The 23750-nt window shown below is 33.9% G+C and overlaps 1 protein-coding gene across 3 annotated transcripts; it reads left to right on the top strand.

Annotated features, from left to right (window-relative positions):
- Positions 1 to 7775: 7775 nt before the first annotated feature.
- On the top strand, positions 7776 to 17905 carry LOC110689328 (MATH domain-containing protein At5g43560-like). Of its 3 annotated transcripts, none has more exons than XM_021866095.1 (13): positions 7776 to 8076; positions 8548 to 8774; positions 9944 to 10055; positions 10610 to 10698; positions 10811 to 10879; positions 10968 to 11097; positions 12364 to 12522; positions 12993 to 13341; positions 14101 to 14213; positions 14299 to 14446; positions 15171 to 15640; positions 15713 to 15917; positions 16321 to 17905. In XM_021866095.1, exons 2-13 carry the CDS (start codon positions 8594 to 8596, stop codon positions 17743 to 17745), a joined length of 3450 nt encoding a protein of 1149 aa, XP_021721787.1. In that variant the 5' UTR covers positions 7776 to 8076; positions 8548 to 8593; the 3' UTR covers positions 17746 to 17905. The 3 variants fall into 3 exon arrangements, with proteins under 3 accessions (XP_021721787.1, XP_021721789.1, XP_021721788.1); XM_021866097.1 differs by having other exon boundaries at positions 7779 to 8076; positions 16324 to 17905; XM_021866096.1 differs by lacking the exon at positions 7776 to 8076 and adding an exon at positions 8202 to 8340.
- The last annotated feature ends 5845 nt before the right edge of the window (positions 17906 to 23750 follow it).

Below are 23750 nucleotides of genomic sequence, written 5' to 3'. Positions count from 1 at the left end.
GGTGATTCAAAATTTCATATAGCATTCAAGTATTCAAGTATTCAAAAAAACCCTAATTTCAGTAAGTTGTGAAATTTGTAAAGAGTGATGGAGTTTTACCTGAGCGAGAAGGAACTTGGAAGCAGTCAAGCATGCGGCGGCCGGCGAGAAGGAATGAGAGTTGAGAGAGGCAGAGAGGGAGGCGACTGAGAATTTGAGAAATCGAGAATGAGAGTCTGAGAGAGACAAAGAGCAGAAGAGGAGGCCACTGAGAAATTGAGAATGAGAAAGAGGGATTGAGGTTTACTGGTTTATACTTTAGTAATGTAGTCAAGATCATGTGGTAAATCCGTAAATTGGTAATACTAGTTAAATAATTCAAAGTATTATGATGATTAAATTTTAAATTCGATCACTTTCAACTTTATTTGGAAAATATGTACTCCGTATTTGTTTAAAAATCAAAACATTATACCCAAAGTTAATTCAATTCATGGGCATCCTTTTAGTTTTATTGATTATTGAATACTTTTAGTTTTATTGATTATTGAATACTCAATAAGGTAGGATATTAAATTGACTATTCGATTCGGTAAATCGGTAACGATAATCAATGATCACTCTTACTCATCATGAATGAGCGCAATTTATTTCTTGAAATTAATTCTAACTTCTAAGTTTAAGGTTTTGTTAATTACAGAGTAAATAGATCAGAAGTCATCTTTAAAAAGTACAGTAATAACATACATGATCTGATGATCGTTATATAATTACCATTAACCCCATAATACTCCATATGAATGACAATTAATTTGATTAACTTAAGTATTGAGAATAGCAAGATTTAGTGACCAGGTAGTATTTGGTGTAGACGTGTAGTTGATAAGAGTATCACCTCACGACTTCATGGGTTTCGATTCCTATTGGCTAGGGGTGCTTATGATGCGAGTCGAGTTTTCATTTTAGTGTATACATATGATGATACGAGTACATAAATAATGTTTTATTTATTAATTATTAATATAAAAAAAAAGTTTTTTTATCAAAATAATTTAATTTTTAGTGAATATGATATTATATAAAGGAATTCGAGCTTCTCACGAGCTTTCGAGTCGACTCGTCTCATTAACATTTCGAGTCAAGCTCACTCGAGTCGAGTTTTGACCGAGTCGAGCTCGAGTAGCTCGCGAGTTGTCTCGTCTCATAATCACCCCTACTACTGGATGTGGTTCTTAAAAGCTGGAGGTTCCCTTATCTCCCCCACCCCCTTCCCAAAAGCTTGCTATACGTAACTAAGTTGGTTTACTTGAAAAAGATATTGATCTAGTATGGTCGTTCTCCTTACCCACCAATATAAAACAAAAACTAAAAAAAAAAAAATTGATATAGTAGGACATAGAGGTGTCATTCAAGTGTTTGAATTCCGTGAAGTTGGATCGAATCTATTTTTTAATTTGAAACATACAAAATTATTATTTCCAAATAAGTCGATATTTGAATTTAATTTTTGTAGATTGTATCAATCGGGTGAATTTTTGACACATCTAGAACTTTTTTTTTAGATTAAGGTTTGACACATCTAGACTAGTACACAACAAAAATACATAATTGGAGTTCAAATAGAAAAAAATACATAGTTGGAGTTATGTCGACATAAGTAGAAACAATTTAAATTGAAAAAAGCCCAAGATTAAGGAAAAACAGTGCCTATACAAGTTTACATTTTAGATTTTACTATTTTAGGCCCAAAAAGCCAAGCCCAACTTAATTTTCGGATATCAATTCGGATACGGATATCCGTTATCCGATTTTTTTCGGATATTCGGATATCCGAAATCTGAAAATTTACTATCCGAGTTGGTATCCGATATCCGACTTTTTCAGATCGGATATCCGATCCGAAAAAAAAATCGGATCGAATATCCTAAAATAACGGATCGGATACGAATCGGATTTTCGAATTTTCGGATATTCGGATTTTCCTGCACAGCCCTAATAAAAGGGAGAAAAGCTTAATGAGGGGAAATGAAATTTAGATTATTGACACGCACATAATAATGTCAACTGTCAATATTAATTCTCATTCAACACAAGCTTTTAGAGGTTTAAAAAGCTTTTAAAGACTCCGTGGTTTCAAAAAAACAAAAATTCAATCAAGCTTTTCTCCATCTGTTGTGCACTTGTGGAGTATACTAGTACGTAAGTCGGTAAGGCGTACTTATTTGGTGTGTAGAAAGTTGAGATGAGAATTAATTTCATGATCTCCTGAGGGAAGTTTTGACCACTTAAGTTATTCCTCATTCTCGTTGATTTTGATTTTTATATGTAATAGTTAGTTAATCGTTCTCTTATTTTACCAAACACTCAACATCTAATTATCTATCTTTATAGCTAACAACTTGTTAATTAACAATTAACAATTACATACACAGCTAATAATTACCTTTATGGCTATACATCTCCGGGATACATTTTATTATGTATTATATAACATGGTTATTTTCGAGATTTTGCATAGATTATGTGGGATAGTGTGGACTATTAACCATTTTAATATGTATTAAAGAAACAATGGTAGGGAATTAGGTAATATATTGCGGAATTTCATGAATCATATTTGTTCGCACCTAATCATGATCTACAAGCATAACACATAAAAAAACATATAAATTAAACCTTTAATGTGTGATTTCCACGTGCGACCACGAACTTTAAGAGAACAAGAACCTCAAACGTGATTCCTCTATTTGGTCCACGGGTTAGAATTGAACCTTCACTAATGTTAGTTAGTCAGACATGAACACTTTGAAACACCTTCTACGAAAATGAGGAAGGAAAAACCGGCCACGAGCACCACCACACGCACACACACACAAGGGGGAAAAGAGGTATAGGGGTTAGGGTTTTTGGGATTATTTGATCTTCAATCAACTTATGACTATTTATATGAAAAACCTAGGCAAGCCTCCATTATATATCATATACTTCGTATATATAATAGAGTCTTGAGCAAGCCTAAACACCTCCCATTTAGTCCATATGGTCCACCACCCTCTATAGGGCCCAACATTAGGCCTTCTTTCTTTTGTTCAATCCATCACCATAAAGTGTGACCTCATGAGATTCATTTTATCGGGCTTTAGACTATTTAACTAGCCCAAAAATCATTGATCACATCTAACAACATATATTGATGACCTAAAAAATGAACTGATTATTTCCATAATATTGATCTAAGAATATATCTAGCAATGGCACTTGACGAATACATAAATCCTTCAACAACAACTTTAATGGAGCTCACACAATAAACATAAAGAGGGTGTTTGGTTAATGGGATAGTTGAGGGAGGATAGGATAAAAGAGGAGGGATTTAAGAAGTCTTTTGTTTATTTAGAGGGATGAGAATTAGGAGAGGAGTTGGGAGGGGGGTAAAATATGGAGTTATCCCTCCAAATTAATAACTAAGGGGGGTGGTATAAGAGATGGGGATTAAATTAATGGGTAAAAGACATTTCCACTCTTAATGAAAGAGAAAGAAGAAAAGAGTAATGAAAGGATAATAAGGGTAATTTTGTATTTTTATTAGTTATTCCAATCTAATCCCAACCCATACCAAATAATGGAATACACTATTTTTATCCTTGTCCCATCTATAAATTCCACCTTCTTATCCCACGTCCTTATCCCACTTAATTTTATCTCTCCTACCAAACACCTCGAAAGGGAAAGAAAAAAAGGGGACTTTGTGGTTTGTGTTATTAATTTCTTATTATATTATAGATATATCTTCCTATACTAACTTATATATGTGGTTAGTCACACTGTGTAACAGCTATCATGGTGTTACTTGATTAATGTTATAGAGGTTACTCTGTTAGGATTATAGGGGTTAGTTATTAATATAGGGTAAATCTATTAGTGTTGCAGGTTACTTTGTTATTTAAGAGTATCAATAAGTATAATAAGAGGTTACTTAGTTTTTACAAGCTTGTGGTCAGGCATATAGAAAATGCATTGATCTTCTTTGTTAATAAAAAACTAGTTTCTTTTATTTTATAATCATAATTTTTTGGATTTTTTTTTAAAAAAACTTTAAAAGCGTCATTTTGCTATTAAAAAAACTTTTAAACAAAACCCAATTTTTAGCTTTTTGGCAAAATAAAACCTGATTCTAAATTTTTTTTGTTAAAGACAACCTAGTACATCTAATTGACTTAACTAACTTATAATTTATTCTAATTTTCCTCTAAGTCTCGCTTGCCCATTTAATAATTAAGTTATTTATAAATTTAAAAAAATTAAAACCACCACCCCAACCACCCTTTCCCTTTCCTCCTCCCCTGACAGCACCACCAAACCTCCATTTGTAATCCCCACGACTACTAGTCCTTACCTGACCACCATACCCGCACCCGACTCCCTAAAACTGACCGCCCAGCCACCCCTAAACCCCAAATTTTGACCACCCCATAATCCTTTTCCCCCTTATCCCCACCGACGACTATCACCATCATCTCTCCTCGCTTTCCCCTTTGCTTAAGTCTTCTTCTTTCTTTATTCTCCTTCCACAACTCTTCCATCATCTTCCTACACTTTTCCATCCTTTTTTTCTTCTTCTTCACACCAAATTTCAATTGAATTCTTTCTCTCTCTTTTCAATACCTCAATCTCCCACCAGAAATCACCTCATCAATTTACAATCCTTAAATCCCATTAATTAATTTAACAATTATGTATCAAAACATAAGTGACACCACCACCAATTCACTATACTCCCGTCAATTTCATCAACCCCCTTCTCAAAACCCTAACCCAAATCCCAATCCAATTGTTAATTCTTACACCAATCCATGGCCTTAATCTTCCAGTTTAGCTCCCCCTATTTCATTCTTCCCATGCCCCACCTTTTGCTTTTACATACTTATTTGTTTCGAAGGAAGGTGGTGGTCGCCGCCGAGGATTAGGGGGAAAACGAGGGTCGGCCGGCGATTGAGGTAGGTCGCTGAGGGTGGGTGATCTAGGCGGCGGGTCCAATGGGGGAGGGGTGGTTGGTGGTTTGGAAGGTGATGGATTTTTTTCAATAAATTAAATTTAATTATTAAATAATTAGGTGGGTTAGAGGGTAGTTAGAAGAAATAGGAGGAAATTAGAGATAATTAAGTATTAGAGGGTAATTAAGTAAACAAGTTTCCTCTTGCAAAAATAATGAGTGTGGTGGTTTTTTTTAACCAAAAAACTTTTAGAAGGCTTTTTCCAAAATGGTGCTTTTAAAAGGTTTTTTCTGACAAATTTTCCTTATTTTTATAAAAGTATAAATTACAAGTTTCTTATTAAACTATAAATCATCATATGTTATAAAGGTGAAATGTATGAATAATGTAAAAGTCAAAGGCTTGCACACAAATGAAAAAAAAAAATAACGAATGAGTTGCATCCTTTAAACAAAAGTACATGTTATGTTTATGTTTTTGCATAATTTTCACGATTTGGTATGAAGTATATATAAATGTAAAAGCGCTACTTTCTTACATTTACATTAACAATTATTAAAATTCCAAATGTAACAAATAAACTAAAAACAAAAGGGATTGTATTATAAGATTTATAACATATATGAAGTATTATTGCATTAGATATGATGTGAGGTTTTATATGTTTACTTTAATATAATTACGCGATATAATCCTTTAAACATTCTAGTTTCCCCTAACATTAGCTGTGATATAATCCTTTAAACATTTTAGTTCCCCCTACCAGTTCTTATGTAGTGGGACAATGACTATTGAAACTTGAAATAAAATTGCACTTAGAATATCGAGAGATATCAATTGAAATGGAATACTCGATATAATACTTTAATGTATCTTTATATGCTTCAAAACGTAATGTGAAATTTTGTTAAATTAGTTTGATTTAATTTTACAAATATTTAACTTTAATTTACATTAAAAACTATCAAAATTCCAAATGTAACAATTTAACTAAAAATATTATAAGATTTATAACATATGAAGTATTTGAATTAGATAGATCTTACGTGAATTTTTATATACATTATTTTATAATAATATTTTTTTAAGGTAAGATGAGAGATCATACTGACTGACACCTCTCACAAGTTTAGCCAGCCACCTCGCATCTCAACGCTTAAGAGTAAAGGGGGGAGGTAAGACAATTTTCTTACACCCAAACTAAACATGGGCAACGGGCCGTGCCGTGCCGTGCCTAAATTTGGCACACCCCAGCCCACGGCACGGCCCACGTGCCTGGCGGGCCGTGTCGTGCCGGGCCGCGGGCCAAACCGTACCACTTTTTATTTTTTATTTTTTTATTTTTATTTTTAAAATGAACGTAAATAAAAAATAATATATAAATATTTTTTAGTACAACTTAATTTTATATAAATAATGTTATTAATTTATGTTTATGTTTATGTTAATGTTAATATATTTTGTTTTTAACAAACTTTATTTTAATTAAGGTTATAAAAATTATTTATCTAATTATGTTTAAGTTTATATAAATAATTTTATTAATTTAGCAAAAAACAACAATACATATAATAAAAATTAAATTACCACTGCCGTGCCAGACCGTGCCACGTGTCGTGCCGGCGTGCCGACCCACGGGCCGGCCACCGTGCCTCGTGCCGTGCTCGTGCCGATTCCTAGATTTTTGTTCACGGCACGGCCCACGGCCCACAGGTGGGCCACCGTGCCGTGTCAGAATCGTGTCGGGCCCGTGCCGGCGCGGCCCATGCCCATCTTTAACCCAAACATTTATTTAAAATAAATACATGATATACTTCTCTAAATAATGTAGTTTCCCTTATTATTATCTTGAGAGATTTCAATGGAATACTCCATATAATACTTTAACGTTTTCTTTATGCTTTAAAATGTAATGTGAGAGTTGTTAAATTAGTTTTAATTTTAATTTATAAATATTTAACTTCTATAATGATCAGTGACATTTTAATTATGAGACATATTACTTATAATTTTGCATTTAAAATGCAAAAAAATATATGAGACAAATAAATCATAAATAGAGGAATCAAAGAAGAGAAGTTGTTCACTAGGCTCATCAACTAGTAAAGGGACTATATTGTGGAAAGTAAAGATTCATTTGTTTTTGACAAGAATCATATGATTTTAGAATAACAATAATTACATACTTGTTAGAATTAGAATCTTAAGGTTGATACTTCTAGGTTTTTTATAACAAACTTTCTCTGTCCAGTGATATTTTATTTAGCATGCAAGTAAATTGACAAAAATAAAAATGTGCAATTAGGAATACCATGTTAGAACAAAAAAAAGATAATTAATAAAGCTTATAGATAGACCAAAGTATATAAATATTTGTATGGAAAAGAAATTACGAAAATACTCACAGTAAGTGCCTTATCAACTAGTCGTAACATACTTTATATTCTCTTTTACTTGAAAGTAAAATATCAATAGGTAGTGAATCACAAATTTAATTACGAGGACATTTAGTCATTATCTAAATGCCCAAATGCTAGTATTGTATTACGTGTACTTTATTATATGATTAAAAAAGAAAATTTAAAAACAAATAACTCAAACTCTTACAAGTTGATTAACTAGTGAATCAGATCATCCACGGACCACTGTCACTTAGGCATCTACTTCACTTACCTCATATTTTCTTACAATTAACAATCATTTTTTTTTTTAAAGAGAATTATTAATCATCAATTAATAAGATAAACCGTACTCCGTATTAATTTAATAAGGTTTCAAAAAAAAAAAAATGAAAACCTTACCATAATTTCATTATTTAAGCCATTTTTTAATAAAGCACCTCCATTACATTTTACCCTAGAAATATTTAGTCATTAACACAAATCAAGCCAATTTAAAAAAAAAAAAAAAAAAAGAAAGAAAAACACATAAAATAAGTTCTCGGGTTTGAGCAGCAGCTGCACCTTCGACCTCAAATCCCAAAATTCTCTCTCTTACATATTTTCTCCTTTCTATCTTTCTCTCTCCCCCCTTTGAAATAAAATTCCCTAAAAATTTGTCCAATTAAACTTTTTCTTGCTTCTTTCCGTCTGAAACGTTTCAGGTTCGTCTTATTCAATCGATCTATTATTACACTAACACTTTTCTTGTCCGATTTCTATTACTTTGTCTGTCTATTTATCTATTTTACCCCCAATTTTATTCATTCTTTTCTGGAGATTTTTTTTTTTTTTTTGTAGTTCAACTTCTAGTTAGGGTTTTTGAGTATTTGGGATTAGGATCCTCTTTAATTTCTTACTCGATTCTGATTTTCTTTGCTTCTCTACTCAATTCATTTTTGGTTGACGCAACTGTTAGGTTTAATTTGGTTAGGGTTTTTGCCTTCCAATTTATTAATTTTTTTTTGATTGATTTTTTTTGATGTTATTGATTGATTGTATAACTATACTTGCTGCTGAATTTGTTGATTACTTTACATATTTTTGTTTTCATTTTGTGCATTTTGTGCTCTATGTTTCAGTGTACATGCAGATGTTTTCGTTGTTGTTATGATATTGTAATTGTTTTGTTACAGTGGGAGGAGCTGATAGGGTGTAGTTGGCGGAGTTTTCGGTTTATTTATGCCTGCAACTATGACCGAGGAATCTGCTTGTGGAAGGTCGTTGGAGAGATTATCGAGTGCGCAACGCTGCCATTCAAGTGATGCATTGGTTGAATGTCGGTCTTCCGATCAGGTTGAGAATGGCACCCCTTCGACTTCACCTCCGTATTGGGATATTGATGGCAGTGATGATGATGGAGGTAATTTTGGTTCATTTTACTCCACCTCTGCTTATTACTGCTGTTTTAAGTTTTATCGTCACTGCTTAAGAAAGTTAATAAGGAATCAATGAATGCGCTTTACATGGTTTTCGCAAAGGATGCCAAAGATACTGAAATTTCCTGCTGATAATTTGCTCGATGGAGTAGTGCAAAAGGGAATGATTGGCCTAAGATACTCTTAAAGAAAGTGCTCTCTTATGGCCTTTGAAATATAAATGTTACTCAACTACCACTTCTAAGTATATCGTCAAGCATATGGGAGCAATAGTCTTTCATGTGTCGTTATATGTAATGTTGTCTTATCAAAGGAACATTTTTAAGATTTGACCACGGAAAGCTGAAAATTTGTATTTGTATATGGTGACATTCAACTTTGAGTACCTAAGATTAGCGGAAACTCTCAAAAGGTAGGATATCCCTTTTTTTGAAGCTGGAAACTTGAAGAAATTTTTGGAATACCTATTCCCTAGCTATAAGCTAGTTTTCCCTTCCTATGGATCTTCAAAGTCACTAACAACCTTGTAAATACAAATACCAAACTTCAGTTGTCGATAAGTGTTTGAGCCTCATAAGTTTCTCATGTCTCGTAACTGATTATAAACTTTAAAAGAACTCGAATTTTGATATTTTATCAAGAAATCGGGGTCTTGAATGTATGGTAAATTGCAACCACGGTGTAATATGGAGACATTTTTAAAGTATTTCATCCGTTTTATTATAGTTATAACACTCCAGCTTGGCAATCATTTTAAGAAAGCATTAGATTAAGTGAATGGACAACTTAATTTTAATAATTTTAACATCAATAAGAAAAAGTGTTAAGTTGTTATGGTTTAAATTTCTCAGATTGATTCATTCATTTACCTCTCTAATTCCCTTCCTCATATAGTGTGCCAAGATGGTGTGTTGCAACAATAAAGAAGCGGAGGAAGTATTAAATTTGTTTAGTGGTTTGATAATATGTTTTGATTATAAAACACTCACTGGCAAGTTTTTGACTTTTATGTATCCAAGCTGTAATGGATCACATAATATTGCTGTGGAAACTGTTGTGTAATGTTCTTTCTATTGGCACATGTATTGGCAAGGTCATCCTTGTGCTTTACCCCAGTTTAGATGACTTGAGATCCTTGTTTGATTTCTTGCAGGGCCAAAACCTGTTGATCTGTATGGTAAGTACACATGGAAGATTGATAGTTTTTCGACAATCAACAAGAGAGAGCTTCGAAGTAATGCTTTTGAAGTTGGTGGCTACAAGTGGTTAGTTACTTAAGCCGTATTGCCTTGCTATAATTGTTACCTTTTTTTTTCCTTCTCCCTTTTTGTCATATTTCTTGTATGCTCTGTGAAGGTCAAGGTTTGTCTATTATATTAATTTTATTTATTGTGACATATTACCTCTACCTTCTTTTGATGCTTTCCCCCATCATTCTCTGTTATACTATTTGTGTGCTGTCCCATGTAATATTCCTTTCCAATGTCTCTGTGTTTATCCCTGTGCATCCTTGTGTCAATTCATGTTTTGATTTCTTAGTAGCATTTAATTTGCATGTGCCTTCATGAATTATGGAATACACAGTCCATATAAACTCCATACTAATGTGATTGCTGAAGATATTTGTTTGTACTTTGCACTCTACAAGCCTATATGAAGTTTCGCTTGGTTAAAGAAGTTTTGATCGTGGCCATGTATATTGATGTTCATTTTCTTAACGTTTACTGTATAAAGGTTAATGAAATAATAGTTGTTAGCATTTGGGGCTGCATTCAGTGATTTTAATTTTGTGTCATAATGTTACTTCTGCTTTTGGCAGGTACATTTTGATCTACCCCCAGGGCTGTGATGTGTGTAATCACCTTTCTTTGTTTCTTTGTGTAGCAAACCATGATAAGCTTCTTCCAGGTTTGTTTCATTTGTCCAGTTACATTATTCATGTCCTTGACTTCCCCACCACCTCTACTATATTGATTTCAAAGCTCTGTTCACCTAACTGTTTCTCATTTTTGGTGAGCAGGATGGAGCCATTTTGCTCAATTCACTATTGCTGTGGTGAATAAAGACCCAAAAAAATCAAAATATTCTGGTCAGTAATTGAAAATGTGTCTTGATCTTTGGACGTGTTTTTAAATGGTTTCTCTGATGTTAATACGATATGCACAAAAATACTGCAGACACATTACACCGTTTTTGGAAAAAAGAGCATGATTGGGGGTGGAAGAAATTTATGGAGCTATCTAAAGTGTCAGATGGTTTTGTGGAAGAAGATGCGCTTGTTATTAAGGCTCAAGTTCAAGTTATCAGGTAGTTTTCTTAATAAATATCCCTATATTTTTTTTAGAGAGATAAGTCTTCTGTATTAAGATAAGACTGGATTTTCTTCTGAAAAGCTTTAATGTTTGTTGATTGTATACAACTATTTAAGCCAGTCATGGGCTCATGGCATCATAACTATTGTAATTTGTCTGCTTGTTCAGAATTCATCCTCTAAAAGCAACAGGTTTTGATTTATGTAACCTACTTATATCATGGGTTTGCTTACTAGATTGAATTTTAGAGAAATGTTTCTCAGCCTGATGTCCATTACCAAGGGATGGCAATATTAAATGGATATCCGCTAACTTGCTCCACCTGCTTTAAATAAATGGCATAAAACCCGAATTAAATGGATGATAAGCGGGTAATAAATGAAGCGGGTGATGGATCGGATCGGATGTGGATGATACTTTACTTCACCCGCTAACCATCTACCCACCTGTTTAACATATATTATTTTTTTTATCTTGATGTTCAGCCCATTGCCATCTCTAATTACCATATTGAAGTATTATTTGACATTCCTGTTTTACTTTGACATCAAACTTGCTGTTTAGTGGTCTGTTTTGTACAACTAATCAAGCTGGAACTGTCAAAACACGTGCCCAGGGTGTGCAATTTAGAATTGAACTAGCCTTCTAGCCCGTGCGGGTTGTTTATTGAAAGTTGTATTGAAAGGTAATGATTGAGGAAATACCAATAAATCATTATGGGGTGTAATGTGTAATCTAAAATATAATTAAAGAAATTAGATTTTTAGGGCTCTAATTCAAAATGAGGCTTTAAAGAAAGAAGGTGAAGGAACTAAAATTAAAGAGAAAAAAGGAAAAGGTTGAATTGAATAGGGGAGATGAATAAGAAGTGTGTATGAGAGATGAAAATATAAGTTTAATGAATTAATTAAGATAGTGTAATAAAAAATTAAAAAAAAAAATGTAAGAAGACATGTGGCACATCTAGTGTAAAAGAAGCTAGAAAAGTGTAATAGAATGGAGACATGTGTATTTTCCGGTTAGAGTTTTTAAATACTAAGTATAGATTATGGAAATCTGCTGGGTTGACAATGTGATTGACTTATATGTCAAGTCCTTTTATTCAGTGCATGGAATTATGTTTCTTCAAAGTTGTTTAACTTGATTTTGACCAGTTTCCCATAGATAACCATTAGTAATTTATGATTTTATACTTGTATGCCAAGCAGCTGTGTACCGTTGTATGAAGTTATCTTATTGCTGATTTGTCTTTTGCTTGTAGGGAGAAAGCAGATCGGCCATTTCGTTGTCTTGATTGTAATTATAGAAGAGAACTTGTTCGGGTGTACTTGACCAATGTTGAGCAAATATGTCGGCGTTTTGTTGAAGAGAGAAGAGGGAAGCTGGGAAAGTTGATAGAGGACAAAGCTAGGTGGTCAAGGTAGTGTTTCTATATCTATGAACTCAATCTTTGTCATTGCCGACAGCATTGTGAAATGGCTATGTTGACATGATATTTATCCCTCTGTTGTTAAACAGTCAGTTCATGGTAGATCTTAGTCTAAAATGGCTCTTTTCTGTTACTATATTCCTGTACCGATGAAATAAAAAGTTGATGTACATTGTTGTTCCCACATGTTAATATTTTTCCGTAACCATAAATCATAAATTTTAGTCAAAGCATAGCATGTGAGTAGTGCGTAAGTCAAAGTGCTGCAATTTTAGTGAAATGGAGGAAGTATATGTATATCTGAAGTAATAATTGCATTCCAAAATTTTTAATTGGATTTCCCCTCTCTTGTGAATTGTGTATTATATGTGTATATATGTTATCTTTTTTTACAAAAATGTGAATGAATATCTTTTCTATTAATTGCTATGCAAATTTTAATCGGTTTTTTGTTCTTGCAGCTTTTGTGCATTTTGGCTAGGAATGGATCAAAATACTAGGCGTCGCATGTCGAGGGAAAAGAAGGAGATGATATTAAAAGTTGTTGTGAAACATTTTTTCATAGAGAAAGAAGTCACATCTACTTTAGTTATGGACTCATTGTACAGTGGGCTAAAAGCTCTTGAAGGTCAAAGCAAGGGCAAAAAAGGAAAGGGGAAATTGATAGAGGGTGAGGATACACCTGCTCCAATTGTTAGAGTAGAAAAGGATGTTTTCATTTTGGTAGATGATGTCCTATTACTTCTTGAGAGGGCTGCCATGGAGCCGTTGCCTCCGAAAGATGACAAGGGTCCTCAGAACCGTACAAAGGTGAGTTGTATTTAAGATTTGTTTCTTTCTCCGTGTATTCAGGGTCAGCATATTTGTGTACCTGGTCATTATGTTTGGCATCCACTGTAGCTTTCATATAAATTTGTTGAACTAAAATTGTGGCTTGTTCTTCCTATATTATTTGGTTTTAGAAGCACCCACCATTGGATTCTTGTGGATGTTACTTTTCATTTTCCATTTCAGGTCCTATTCATATGTGCATGGAGTCATTACAGTTTTTGTTTAAGAAAAATATTTGTGTTGCCTTATTTATATATAGTATTTAGTTGTGTTTTATTTTTGAAATTATTTTAATATTTGAAGTATCATCACTACAAGAGTACAAGTATTTTGTTGTTTCAATGATAAGTTTCGACTGCTGCAATTTAGTTGACTGCATGTTGCTGATAGTTTGGTGATTTTTGCTGTGGCCTTCTTTGAGCACTACTAGCTGTGTTATGTTTATTGCAATATGGTACCAGCTCATAATACTAAAATAGTATTGAGCATTAAACAAGTACTGGATTTTATTTATTTTTATTATTATTTATATTTATTATTATTTTTTTTATTATTATTTTTTTTATTATTATTTTATCATTTGTGGACCTTAATAAAGTTTATTGCTTTGGAGGATGGAGATATTTTCTATCCCTTGGCCCCTTGTATTTACTTGTTCGTTTCCCTTCATTTTAGTGAGAATCCATATCTTGTGTAATAGTTGTTTGAATAAATTGACACATCTAGTGGTTTGCTTAGGATGGAGGTAGTGGAGAGGATTCCAATAAGGACTCAATCGAGCGTGATGAAAGGCGTTTGACGGAATTAGGCCGAAGGACAGTGGAAATTTTTGTACTCGCCCATATTTTCAGGTCATTAAATCTTTTTAAAGCTGCTCTTCATACTAAATGTCTTTTTTGTGGCATAACTGTTTCTAATACAGTCTTTACATTACAGCAACAAAATTGAAGTGGCCTACCAGGAGGCTGTTGCACTAAAGAGACAAGAAGAGCTCATCCGTGAAGAGGAGGCTGCAGGGCTAGCTGAGAGTGAGAAAGCAAAGCGAGGTGCTGGTGAGAAAGACAAAAAGTCAAAGAAAAAACAGGTTGCTATTTTTTGTGACGTTCAGAATCTGATGCTCAAAGTAATTTAGCAACAAAAGTGCATAATTGTCTAAGGGGACTATTTGTTTTCTTGAAAACCAGTATCTGGCTGGATATGAATTATGATGAAGAAAAAGGGAACTGCTTGTAATAGTGGTTCTATTTGCATTAGTGCTAAGAAAGTTTTATTACTGTCAAGGTCAAGTGATATAATGGGATAATCTCTTCATTTGCATCAGTGCTAACTTGCAAAGAACTAAAATATCATTTAGATAACTTACTGTCCATTCTTTAAGGTTGAACATTGTTTATTTTAACACTGAGTTTTTTTTTTTTTATATATTTTTATTTATTTATTTTAAAATTATACTGTCTGTCCAGGAAAAATATTCTGCTAGGCTTTATCACACTAATTAAGGAACTTAGAAGGGTTTGGGTTGAGCATGTGGTAGAAAGAGAATTGGTGGAGGGTTCCACTTTACATGAGTTGATTAAGAAAATTTTCCATTTAAGTAACAGTAAGATAATTTGTGAACATCCTCAAATGGAATATGGGATGATTATTTGTGGACTGAGGGAGTTATATATATATATATATATATTGGATGTGGACTTGAAATGTTTGGCGATACTAAAATGTTTTATATACTTTATGTAGACATATGTTTAAACAATTGCCAAGTTGGACTAAGGTTCTAATTGTTGTGTTTTATTTTTGAACAAAAGGCCAAACAGAAGAGAAATAATCGCAAAGGAAAGGACAAATTGAAGGATGATAAACCTGTTGTCACAGCACAAGAGAAACATCTGCTTGAAAATTTGACTGCTGCAGGGAAAGGCCTGGTAGAGCCCGAAACTGTGACTGACAAGAATGACACACTTGACTATGTGTCTGATGTGTCTGATTCTGTGGAATGTGCTGTGGACATGCTACGGCTTGATTCAGAAGATAGAGATGCAAGTCCTGTTAACTGGGACACAGACACATCAGAGATTCACCCTCCTGCAGAAGCCAGTGGTAGCGAAGTAAGCAGTATATCAACGGTGCAAAATGGAGTAGCAGATAAGAGGAGCTCATCTATAATGGATGATAGTTCCTCCACTTGCTCTACTGATTCTGCTCCTTCCATTGTATTAAATGGATCATACAGATCAAATTCCTTTACAAATTATAATAGCCAGAAATCACCATCAAGGTAAATGTCTGGCCACTACCTATCTTAGAGCAATTGTGATCCATTTTTTGACGATGAGATTTGGTTTTGTAGAGGAAAGATCCATCAAGGAAAGGGATCATCTGAGGAATTTAGTGGTGGAAATGATGTAGATATTTGGCCATCTGAACCAACTGAAGCTGTTTTCTGTAATGATGCTTCACCCAGTCGCAAAGCAGTTGAATTTAACGAGTCTGAGGGTGCTGTCACTTCCTTGCAAGATAGGACAAAGTGGCCGGAGCTGAATTCAGTAAAAAAGGTGAGTATTGTATTGTTATATTCTTGCTGTTTAATCTGATTTATCTCGCCATTTTTTTCTTTCTATGATCCATTTGCTTATTACTTGACATGTTTGGATGAGACTGTTATGCCGTGGTTGTTTTGAATGATGTTTGTTTTCCTGGTTGATGTCGAGACTGTTATTGCATTCAGAAGGGTTTGGCAATATGGTAATTGGTATTGTAGTTCTCAGAATTTCACTAAAGAAGACTCGGCTTGTGTCGTTTTGTTATTGGGTTTTTATGCATTATCTTGTAGGATGTCTTCATTTCTGTATTATTTGTGGTTATTCCAGACACCGCACTTTATATAAGTTGCGAACTTGAATCTTTTATTTAACTAAGTATCATGGCTATTGCCCCAAAATGGTTTGTTTGGTTTAGCAGGAAGATGATGTTGTGTTGCCGCAGAGAAAGCCAAGTAAGAAGGACAATAAGGAGCATAAAGATCATATTGATACAGTACTCTCCCAGGAAAGAGTGGCAGTGGCACCACAATCATCAAATTGCCCTCCCAGAAATACAACTCCTGCACCGGCAGTTAAGCCAAATTCTAGCTTGAAAATTGGTCCTCATACTGATGTGGTTACATCTGTGAAAACATTTTCAAATGGACATTTACAAACTGATAGGGCAACTTTGATGACATCATACTATACAGCATCTGCGTCAAAACCTGATTCGACAAAGGCTACCATTCTTAAACCGGTTGAGAAGCTTGCTGGACAGCAAGTTGCAGGATTGTCAAGGCCATCAAGTGCTCCTCTTATCCCTGGGACCCTACCAGCTCCCCCAGTTGTATCCATGGTGCAAGCAGCTGCTTCAAGCGCTCCATTGTTGTCCCGTTCAAGTAGTGCTGCTGGACGCCTGGGTCCAGATCCTTCCCCAGCAGCAGCCCATCCCTACGTTCCGCAGTCCTGTAGGAACGCCATTATGGGTAACTCATTTAGTGCAAGCTCTGGTGGTTTCACGCATCCATCCCAGCTAGCAAGTTCAGGGGTGAACACATCAACTACATTCTCTCACCAGCATTCCTTATTATCCAACCCTGTATATCTCTCTCAGGCTTCTGAAAGGATGGAACCTAATGGTGTCAGTTCAAGCATGTCTTTTACTGCTAATCATCAGGATGAGGCTCTAGGTCAGCAATGGATGGGGAGCCCCCAGAGAGATATTAGCAGAAGATTGATGTATGATTCTCAATCAATGCTTAATGATACACCAAATTTTGATTTATATCGACCCATGAACAGTGTACCCCATGAATTCTTCCCCTCGGAATTGCCAGCTGTTACTTCCGGTCGTTTGGTCCAGACTGCATTGGCTGATGAATTTCCCCACCTAGACATCATCAATGATCTTCTTGATGATGAGCAGGTTATTGGCAGGACTTCACATGGGAACACAGGTTTCCAGGGTCTTGGCAATGGTCCCACCCTTTTCAATCGGCAGTTGAGTTACTCTACTGATATGAGCCTATTGAGCGAAGCAGGATCTCTGGGCAGCTCTTGTAGGTTTGATAGATCTAGGAGTTACCCTGATGATGGCTTCCAGCAGGATTATGGTGCAGGCAGTCCTTATGATTCAGTCAGAGAGTTCATCCCTCAAGGTAATCCTATGCCTTATATGAATGGTCAGGTTGATAGTTTAGTGCCAAACCAGTGGCAATTGGTGGGTCCTGATCTATCGTTGCTAAGCATGAGGAATTCAGGGGTGGATGGCTACTCTTATAATATTCCAGAGTACTCAAATATGACATGTGGCGTAAATAATAATTACGCTATGTTCAGGCCTTCCAATGGACATTAAAGGGCCATTTTAGATAACATTTGTAATAAGTAATGAAGGGAATTTGGTCTTGGAATCGGGTGGTTGTAATCCTGAGAAACAACATTCTGTAAAGAGTGATGCTGGCTTATTTGCTTTCAGTTTTTAGTTGATACACATGAGGCTTTTGTTCTTTTGTTTCTGGGCATTCTTTGCGACGCAACCTGATCTTCTGTCGGTATGGCTTTTGCTTGTGAGCATGTCATGTGTCTATTAGAACTTTCAAAGCATCACATTTCTCTATTTACATCCACAGAATTTCGATGGTATAAAAGCAGAGTTGCGAGCTTATTAGCAGAGGTGTTCATTAAGATTTTAATAGACACATGACACGCATATGACCAACACTTAACTAGTCAACGTCTTACAATTTAAGTTTATGATGAAAATCCGGCGATTGGTATTTTCTTGCAAAAAATTTCTTTTAAAAGGTGTAGTAGTTTATTGCCAGATTTTTTTTAAAAAATAATAAATATGCTTGTTAATTGAAAAAAAAAAATCAAAAAAATAAAAATAAAAAAATAAATTACACCTCCAAAAGTTTTAATAAAAAAAAGAGCTCAAATGTTGTGTCCAAAAAAAAAAAAACAGGTTGTGAAAAATAAAAGTACTGTTAGGTACCTCTTCCACTTTCTTTATTTGCAACAACATTTATTGCATGCACTTTGAGGAAGAGGTTAGGTAATGTATAAAGTCAAATATTAATTAAAATAGGGAAATTTCCATTGGTATACCCGTGGTTTTGACTTTTCCCATTGATACACTTCAAAAAATTTGCCTTCCCATCGGTACACCCATGGTTTGGTCTTTTTCCCAACCGTGACCAACAACGTTAAAAAGTATTTCATTAAGTTAAAATAATTAAGGAAAAGACTATAATACCCCTTTTAAACATCTAATGTCTCAATTTGCGTGTCGAAAATTGTTCGGTTAAAGTTTTGGGTGTCCTAGTCGTTAAGGATCCAAATTAACTTCGAAATTAGCAAAAAAATAACACAAATGTCTCATGTGCGTGTCAAAAAGCCTCGATTTGCGTGCCATTACTTTTTTGTGATAATAATTGTTCGGTTAAGGTTTTAGGAGTCATTTTGTCCCTTTATGGATCTAAATCGAACTCGAAATTGTCAAAAATTTAACAAAAATATCTCATTTTGCACGTCATGATATTTCTTTTTTGTTTTGTCATGACACGCAAAACGAGACATTTTCGTTAATTTTTTTACAATTTTGAGTTCGATTTAATTAGACTCTTAAAGGGTCAAAATGACCCCTAAAACATTAACCGAACAATTACTATCACAAAAAAGTAATGGCACGCAACCGAGACAATTTTGACACGCACATGAGACATTTGCGCTATTTTTTTTGCTAATTTCGAGGTTTAGATCCTTAAAGACTAACATGACTTCCAAGTGTTCCAACACTTTAACCGAACAATTTTCGACACGCAAATCGAGACATTAGATATTTAAAAGGGGTATTTTAGTCTTTTCCTTAATTATTTTAACTTAATGAAATACTTTTTAACGGTGTTAGTCACGGTTGGGAAAAAGACTAAACCTTGGGTGTACCGATGGAAAGGCAAAATTTTTGGAGTGTATCAATGGGAAAAGTCAAAACCACGGGTGTACCAATGGAAATTTCCCATTAAAATAATTTATACATGATGTAGCTAACGTATCCCTTATCTTAGTTCTCCATTCATGGTGTTAAACTTATTTTGATAAATTTGCTCATTTACTTACTCTAATCAATGATGTGTTGCAATGAAATGAAAACGAATGGAGTACTAATACTCGTATAAAGTTTTATAAAATCAATTGTGCATCGCCATGTGTGTTAATTTAAGTTTAATTTTATCAATTATTCAGATGTAGAGGCAACAATAAGATTATAATGAATGTGCATTTTTTTTTTGTCTATTCAATACTCCGTATCTTTTTCTTTTTTCTTTTTTTTTTTGAACAATTTTTTAAATTATTATTTTATTTTTATTAATTGATCTTTGTTTATTTGGAGGATTATTATTCCAATGTATGTTAAATTAGGACAACCCAAAAACAACTTTACTACAAAGTAACTTTTTAGGGTGACAAAATGACACTCATATATTGATCACAAATTAAATTCTCAATCTATTAAAAACATTTGTCATGGTAATAGTCATGGTTTTTTTGTGAGATTTGACTTGATATGTTGATCCAAAAAACTATTGTTTCATAATTACAATTATATAAAAATATAAGTAAAGTAAATAAAAATTACGGCTATTTCACCAAATGCCACTGAGCAATTTAAAAATTCACCAAAGGTCATCGGACTTTTCAGAATTCACCAAATGCCACCCAATTTTTAAAAAATTCACCCGGTGCCTTTAATGACCAACGACCGTTAACTCCGTTAGTAATTAGGGGTTAATCATAAGACGTGTCATGATGTAATTGGACCATTTATCTTAATTCATAAAAATTTAAAAAAAAAACAAAAAAAGTTAAAAAAAGTAAAAATTTTAAAAAAAACCCTCCAAAATTTTCCCAGCCACCCCACCACCGCCAAACCCTAGTCCCTCCCCTCATCTCGCCGGAAAACGGCCGGTCACCACCGGAACCACCAACAATCGGACGGTCGACCCTGTAGCTCCCCACCTGACCCACCGCCGACCCCAAAACCTCCCTCACAAACTGCCCCGACCCCATAAAACCGCAAACACGAGCATCACCTACCCTAAAAACCACCCACACAGCCGCCCATACTCTAATAACCACCAGTAAAAAGCCTCTCCTCCCTTTTCCCACCGTCGAAACGACCGATTTTGAGGGTGGGGAAAGGGAGGAGGGGCTTTTTACGGGTGGTTTTTGGGGTCGAGGCGGATGTGTAGGTGTTTTTGAGGTCGAGACGAGCAGTGTGGGACCGTGGGTGGTTTTGGGGATCGGTGGTGGGTCAGATGGGGAGCTACAGGGTCGGCCGGCCGATTGTTGGTGGTTCCGGTGGTGACCGGCCGTTTTCCGGCGAGATGAGGGGAGGGGTTAGGGTTTGGCGGTGGTCGGGGTGGCTTGGAAAATTTTGGGTTTTTTTTTTTATTTTTTGTTTTTTATTTAACTTTTTTTTGTTTTTTTTTTAATTTTTATGAATTTAGATAAATGGTCCAATTATGTCATGACATGTGTCATGATTAACCCCTAATTACTAACGGAGTTAAAGGCCGTTGGTCATTAATGACACTGGGTGAATTTTTTAAAAAACTGGGTGACATTTGGTGAATTCTGAAAAGTGATGGGATTTGGTGAATTTTTAAATTGCTAAGTGACATTTGGTGAAATTTCCATAAAAATTAATACTATACGAAGTTAAGACCGTCAATGGACACCATTAAAAATACGCATCCAAGAATAATCTTTACATATCTTTGAAAACATTTAATCAAATACTGTATGTATTTGACCAATTCAATATAATATATGTTAAAATTTTGAAATCAATTTATACACAAGTGAGCGTGCATGCCTATAACTATTGCCTAGTTAGAAATTAGGAACAATTAGAATTAAATTAGCAACAGGGTCAATAATATATACATGTACATCAAATTAAATTGATAATTTTTGTTTAAAAAAAAATAAAATAAATTGATAATTTAGTACAACCGTTATTTGAAAAATGACTACCGTAAAATTTTAATGATATATAATATGATCGGATCATTTTTTCATGTTATAAAATGCCCACACAATTAGTTTTATAATATCTACAATATAAATATAAATTTTGAAAATTTTCATCCAACATATAATAAATATTGTTTTGAGAAACTATAAAATAAGAATAAAAAATACATAAATAAAACTAAAAATTTGATAAATAAAAAAGTGTTGATAATACTTTTTAATACCATTAATAAAGTAATATAATTAATCTATCTATACTTAGTATTTAAAAACTCTAGCCACAAAAATCCAAGGAAGCCACGTGTCATCATCCTACTACATTTCCCCGTTATTTCTATTGCAACCCAAGAAAGCCAGGCCACGTGTCTTCTTTAATAAGAGAACCACAAAAATCCAAGCCAAGGTAGTATGACTCAATTCATCTTTTCACTCCGAAAGCCTTTTCATATCTCTCTTTAATTTTAGTATTGATAGCTTCAACTTCTCCAATTCTCTCTTTAATTTTAGCATTAATCCGGCTCAACCTTCCTACTCTTTCATCTAGCTTCACTTCGAATTAAATTACCAATTACTATCTTTAATCAAGTTTTCGGTTACACTTTACCCCCAAAATAATTTATTTATTGGTATTATGATATATCTCCAAAATAATTTATGCAATTCTAACACTATATAACAAAGTTACTTCATTATCAAATTCATTCTTTTTTACTATATCAATTGTATGCTGAGAGGGAACATTATCAAATATACGGTGTATTATGCTCAATATTCAAATACATATAAAACTAAAATATAATATCCTTATAATAAGCCCGTACGTCGTACGGGCCCATAAGCTAGTTACTTACAAAAAACATGTCAGCTATAAACTATATATAACCATCAAAACAGTATGTTACATATTTCAAACGACTATTATTGTATGGAGTAAAATTTTTAGATAATTTTATCATTTACTACATCAAATTATCAGTTGTTCATTTGTGCATACATTCCTAACAAAGATAAATTAGTAAGGGCCTATTCATTTCAGCTTAATTTCATTTCAGTTTAGTTCAGCTCCAATCAATTCAGTTTAATTCAGCTCCTAATTTCCTTCTCTCATAAAATATTCAATTCAACTCTATTCAGTTCAGTTCAGATCAGTTCAGTTCAGATCAGTTCAGCTCCAATCAGTTCAGTTCAGCTCCATTTAGTTAAGCTCCATTCAATAAATGTAAAGAAACCCTAAATACCCCAGTTTTTGGAATTTGCATGAGCTAATGTTTAATTATTATGAACTCTTATTAATTGCTCGATATATATATAAACAAATTAATAGAGAAATTTACGTTACTAAAGTTAATAATATTGCTCTTGATGGTGTTAGTGTTCTGCCTCGCTCCCGCTACGCCTCATGCCCATGTCTTACATACCACGTATAAAATCATTTGATATGTGATAGACAAACTAGAGATATTGTTATATATTTATATACATCCGGGTGTACCATATACTCATGGGTATTTTGTACTTATTTTGATGATTAATCTTGGATTAATTGGGTGTACAGTACACCCGAGTGTATATAACAAAGTCTAGACAAACTAAGATTACCATTAGTGAGAGTCTGAGACAGGATTTAGATGCATATGCACGTTGTGCATCGCATTTTTTTCATTTCTCTTACATGTACACACTTTATTTATTTCTTAGTATTTTTAGCTCCTTTATTATACTCCATATGACAAAATATTAAACATAGTACATATTTCATATGTACTTGCATGCAAATTAAAACTAAAGATACAATAAGACAACATAGGACATAAATAAGTGTTATTACTCCCTCTATGTTTAAATAAGTGTTACAAGTTTACCAAACACGCATGTTGAGACACGATTTTGACCATAAATTTATCTAGTTATATGTCAGTAAAATTATCTAAAATTGATATTATGAAAGTATATATTATAATGAATCCAACAATGTATTATACATAACATTTGTTTATTATACATTACTAAATTAATCAAGTCAAAATCATTGTGTGAATAGTGAAAAAAATCAAACCGTAACACTTATTAATATAAAACACGGAGGGAGTAATAATCTTTGTAATACTACAAAGCTCGCTAATCTGATAGAGCTTTGGTTTGGCGTCAACTAGTCAAATACATGATTTCGTTACATAAAAGAGCTATTTGAGCATCCTGGAATTAATGGTCAGCTGCTCAATTGACCTGCTAATGGCAGTCAGAAACAACCTAACTTGCTTTTGGTGTTGGAATGAATCAATTAAATTGAATTTAAGACTGCATGCACTTTAACATTGACAT

Source organism: Chenopodium quinoa, unplaced genomic scaffold (assembly GCF_001683475.1).
Source record: "Chenopodium quinoa cultivar QQ74 unplaced genomic scaffold, ASM168347v1, whole genome shotgun sequence".
Classification (NCBI taxonomy): domain Eukaryota; kingdom Viridiplantae; phylum Streptophyta; class Magnoliopsida; order Caryophyllales; family Amaranthaceae; genus Chenopodium; species Chenopodium quinoa.
Note: the sequence above shows the minus strand (reverse complement) of the source record. Positions and strands in the feature narration are given on the sequence as shown.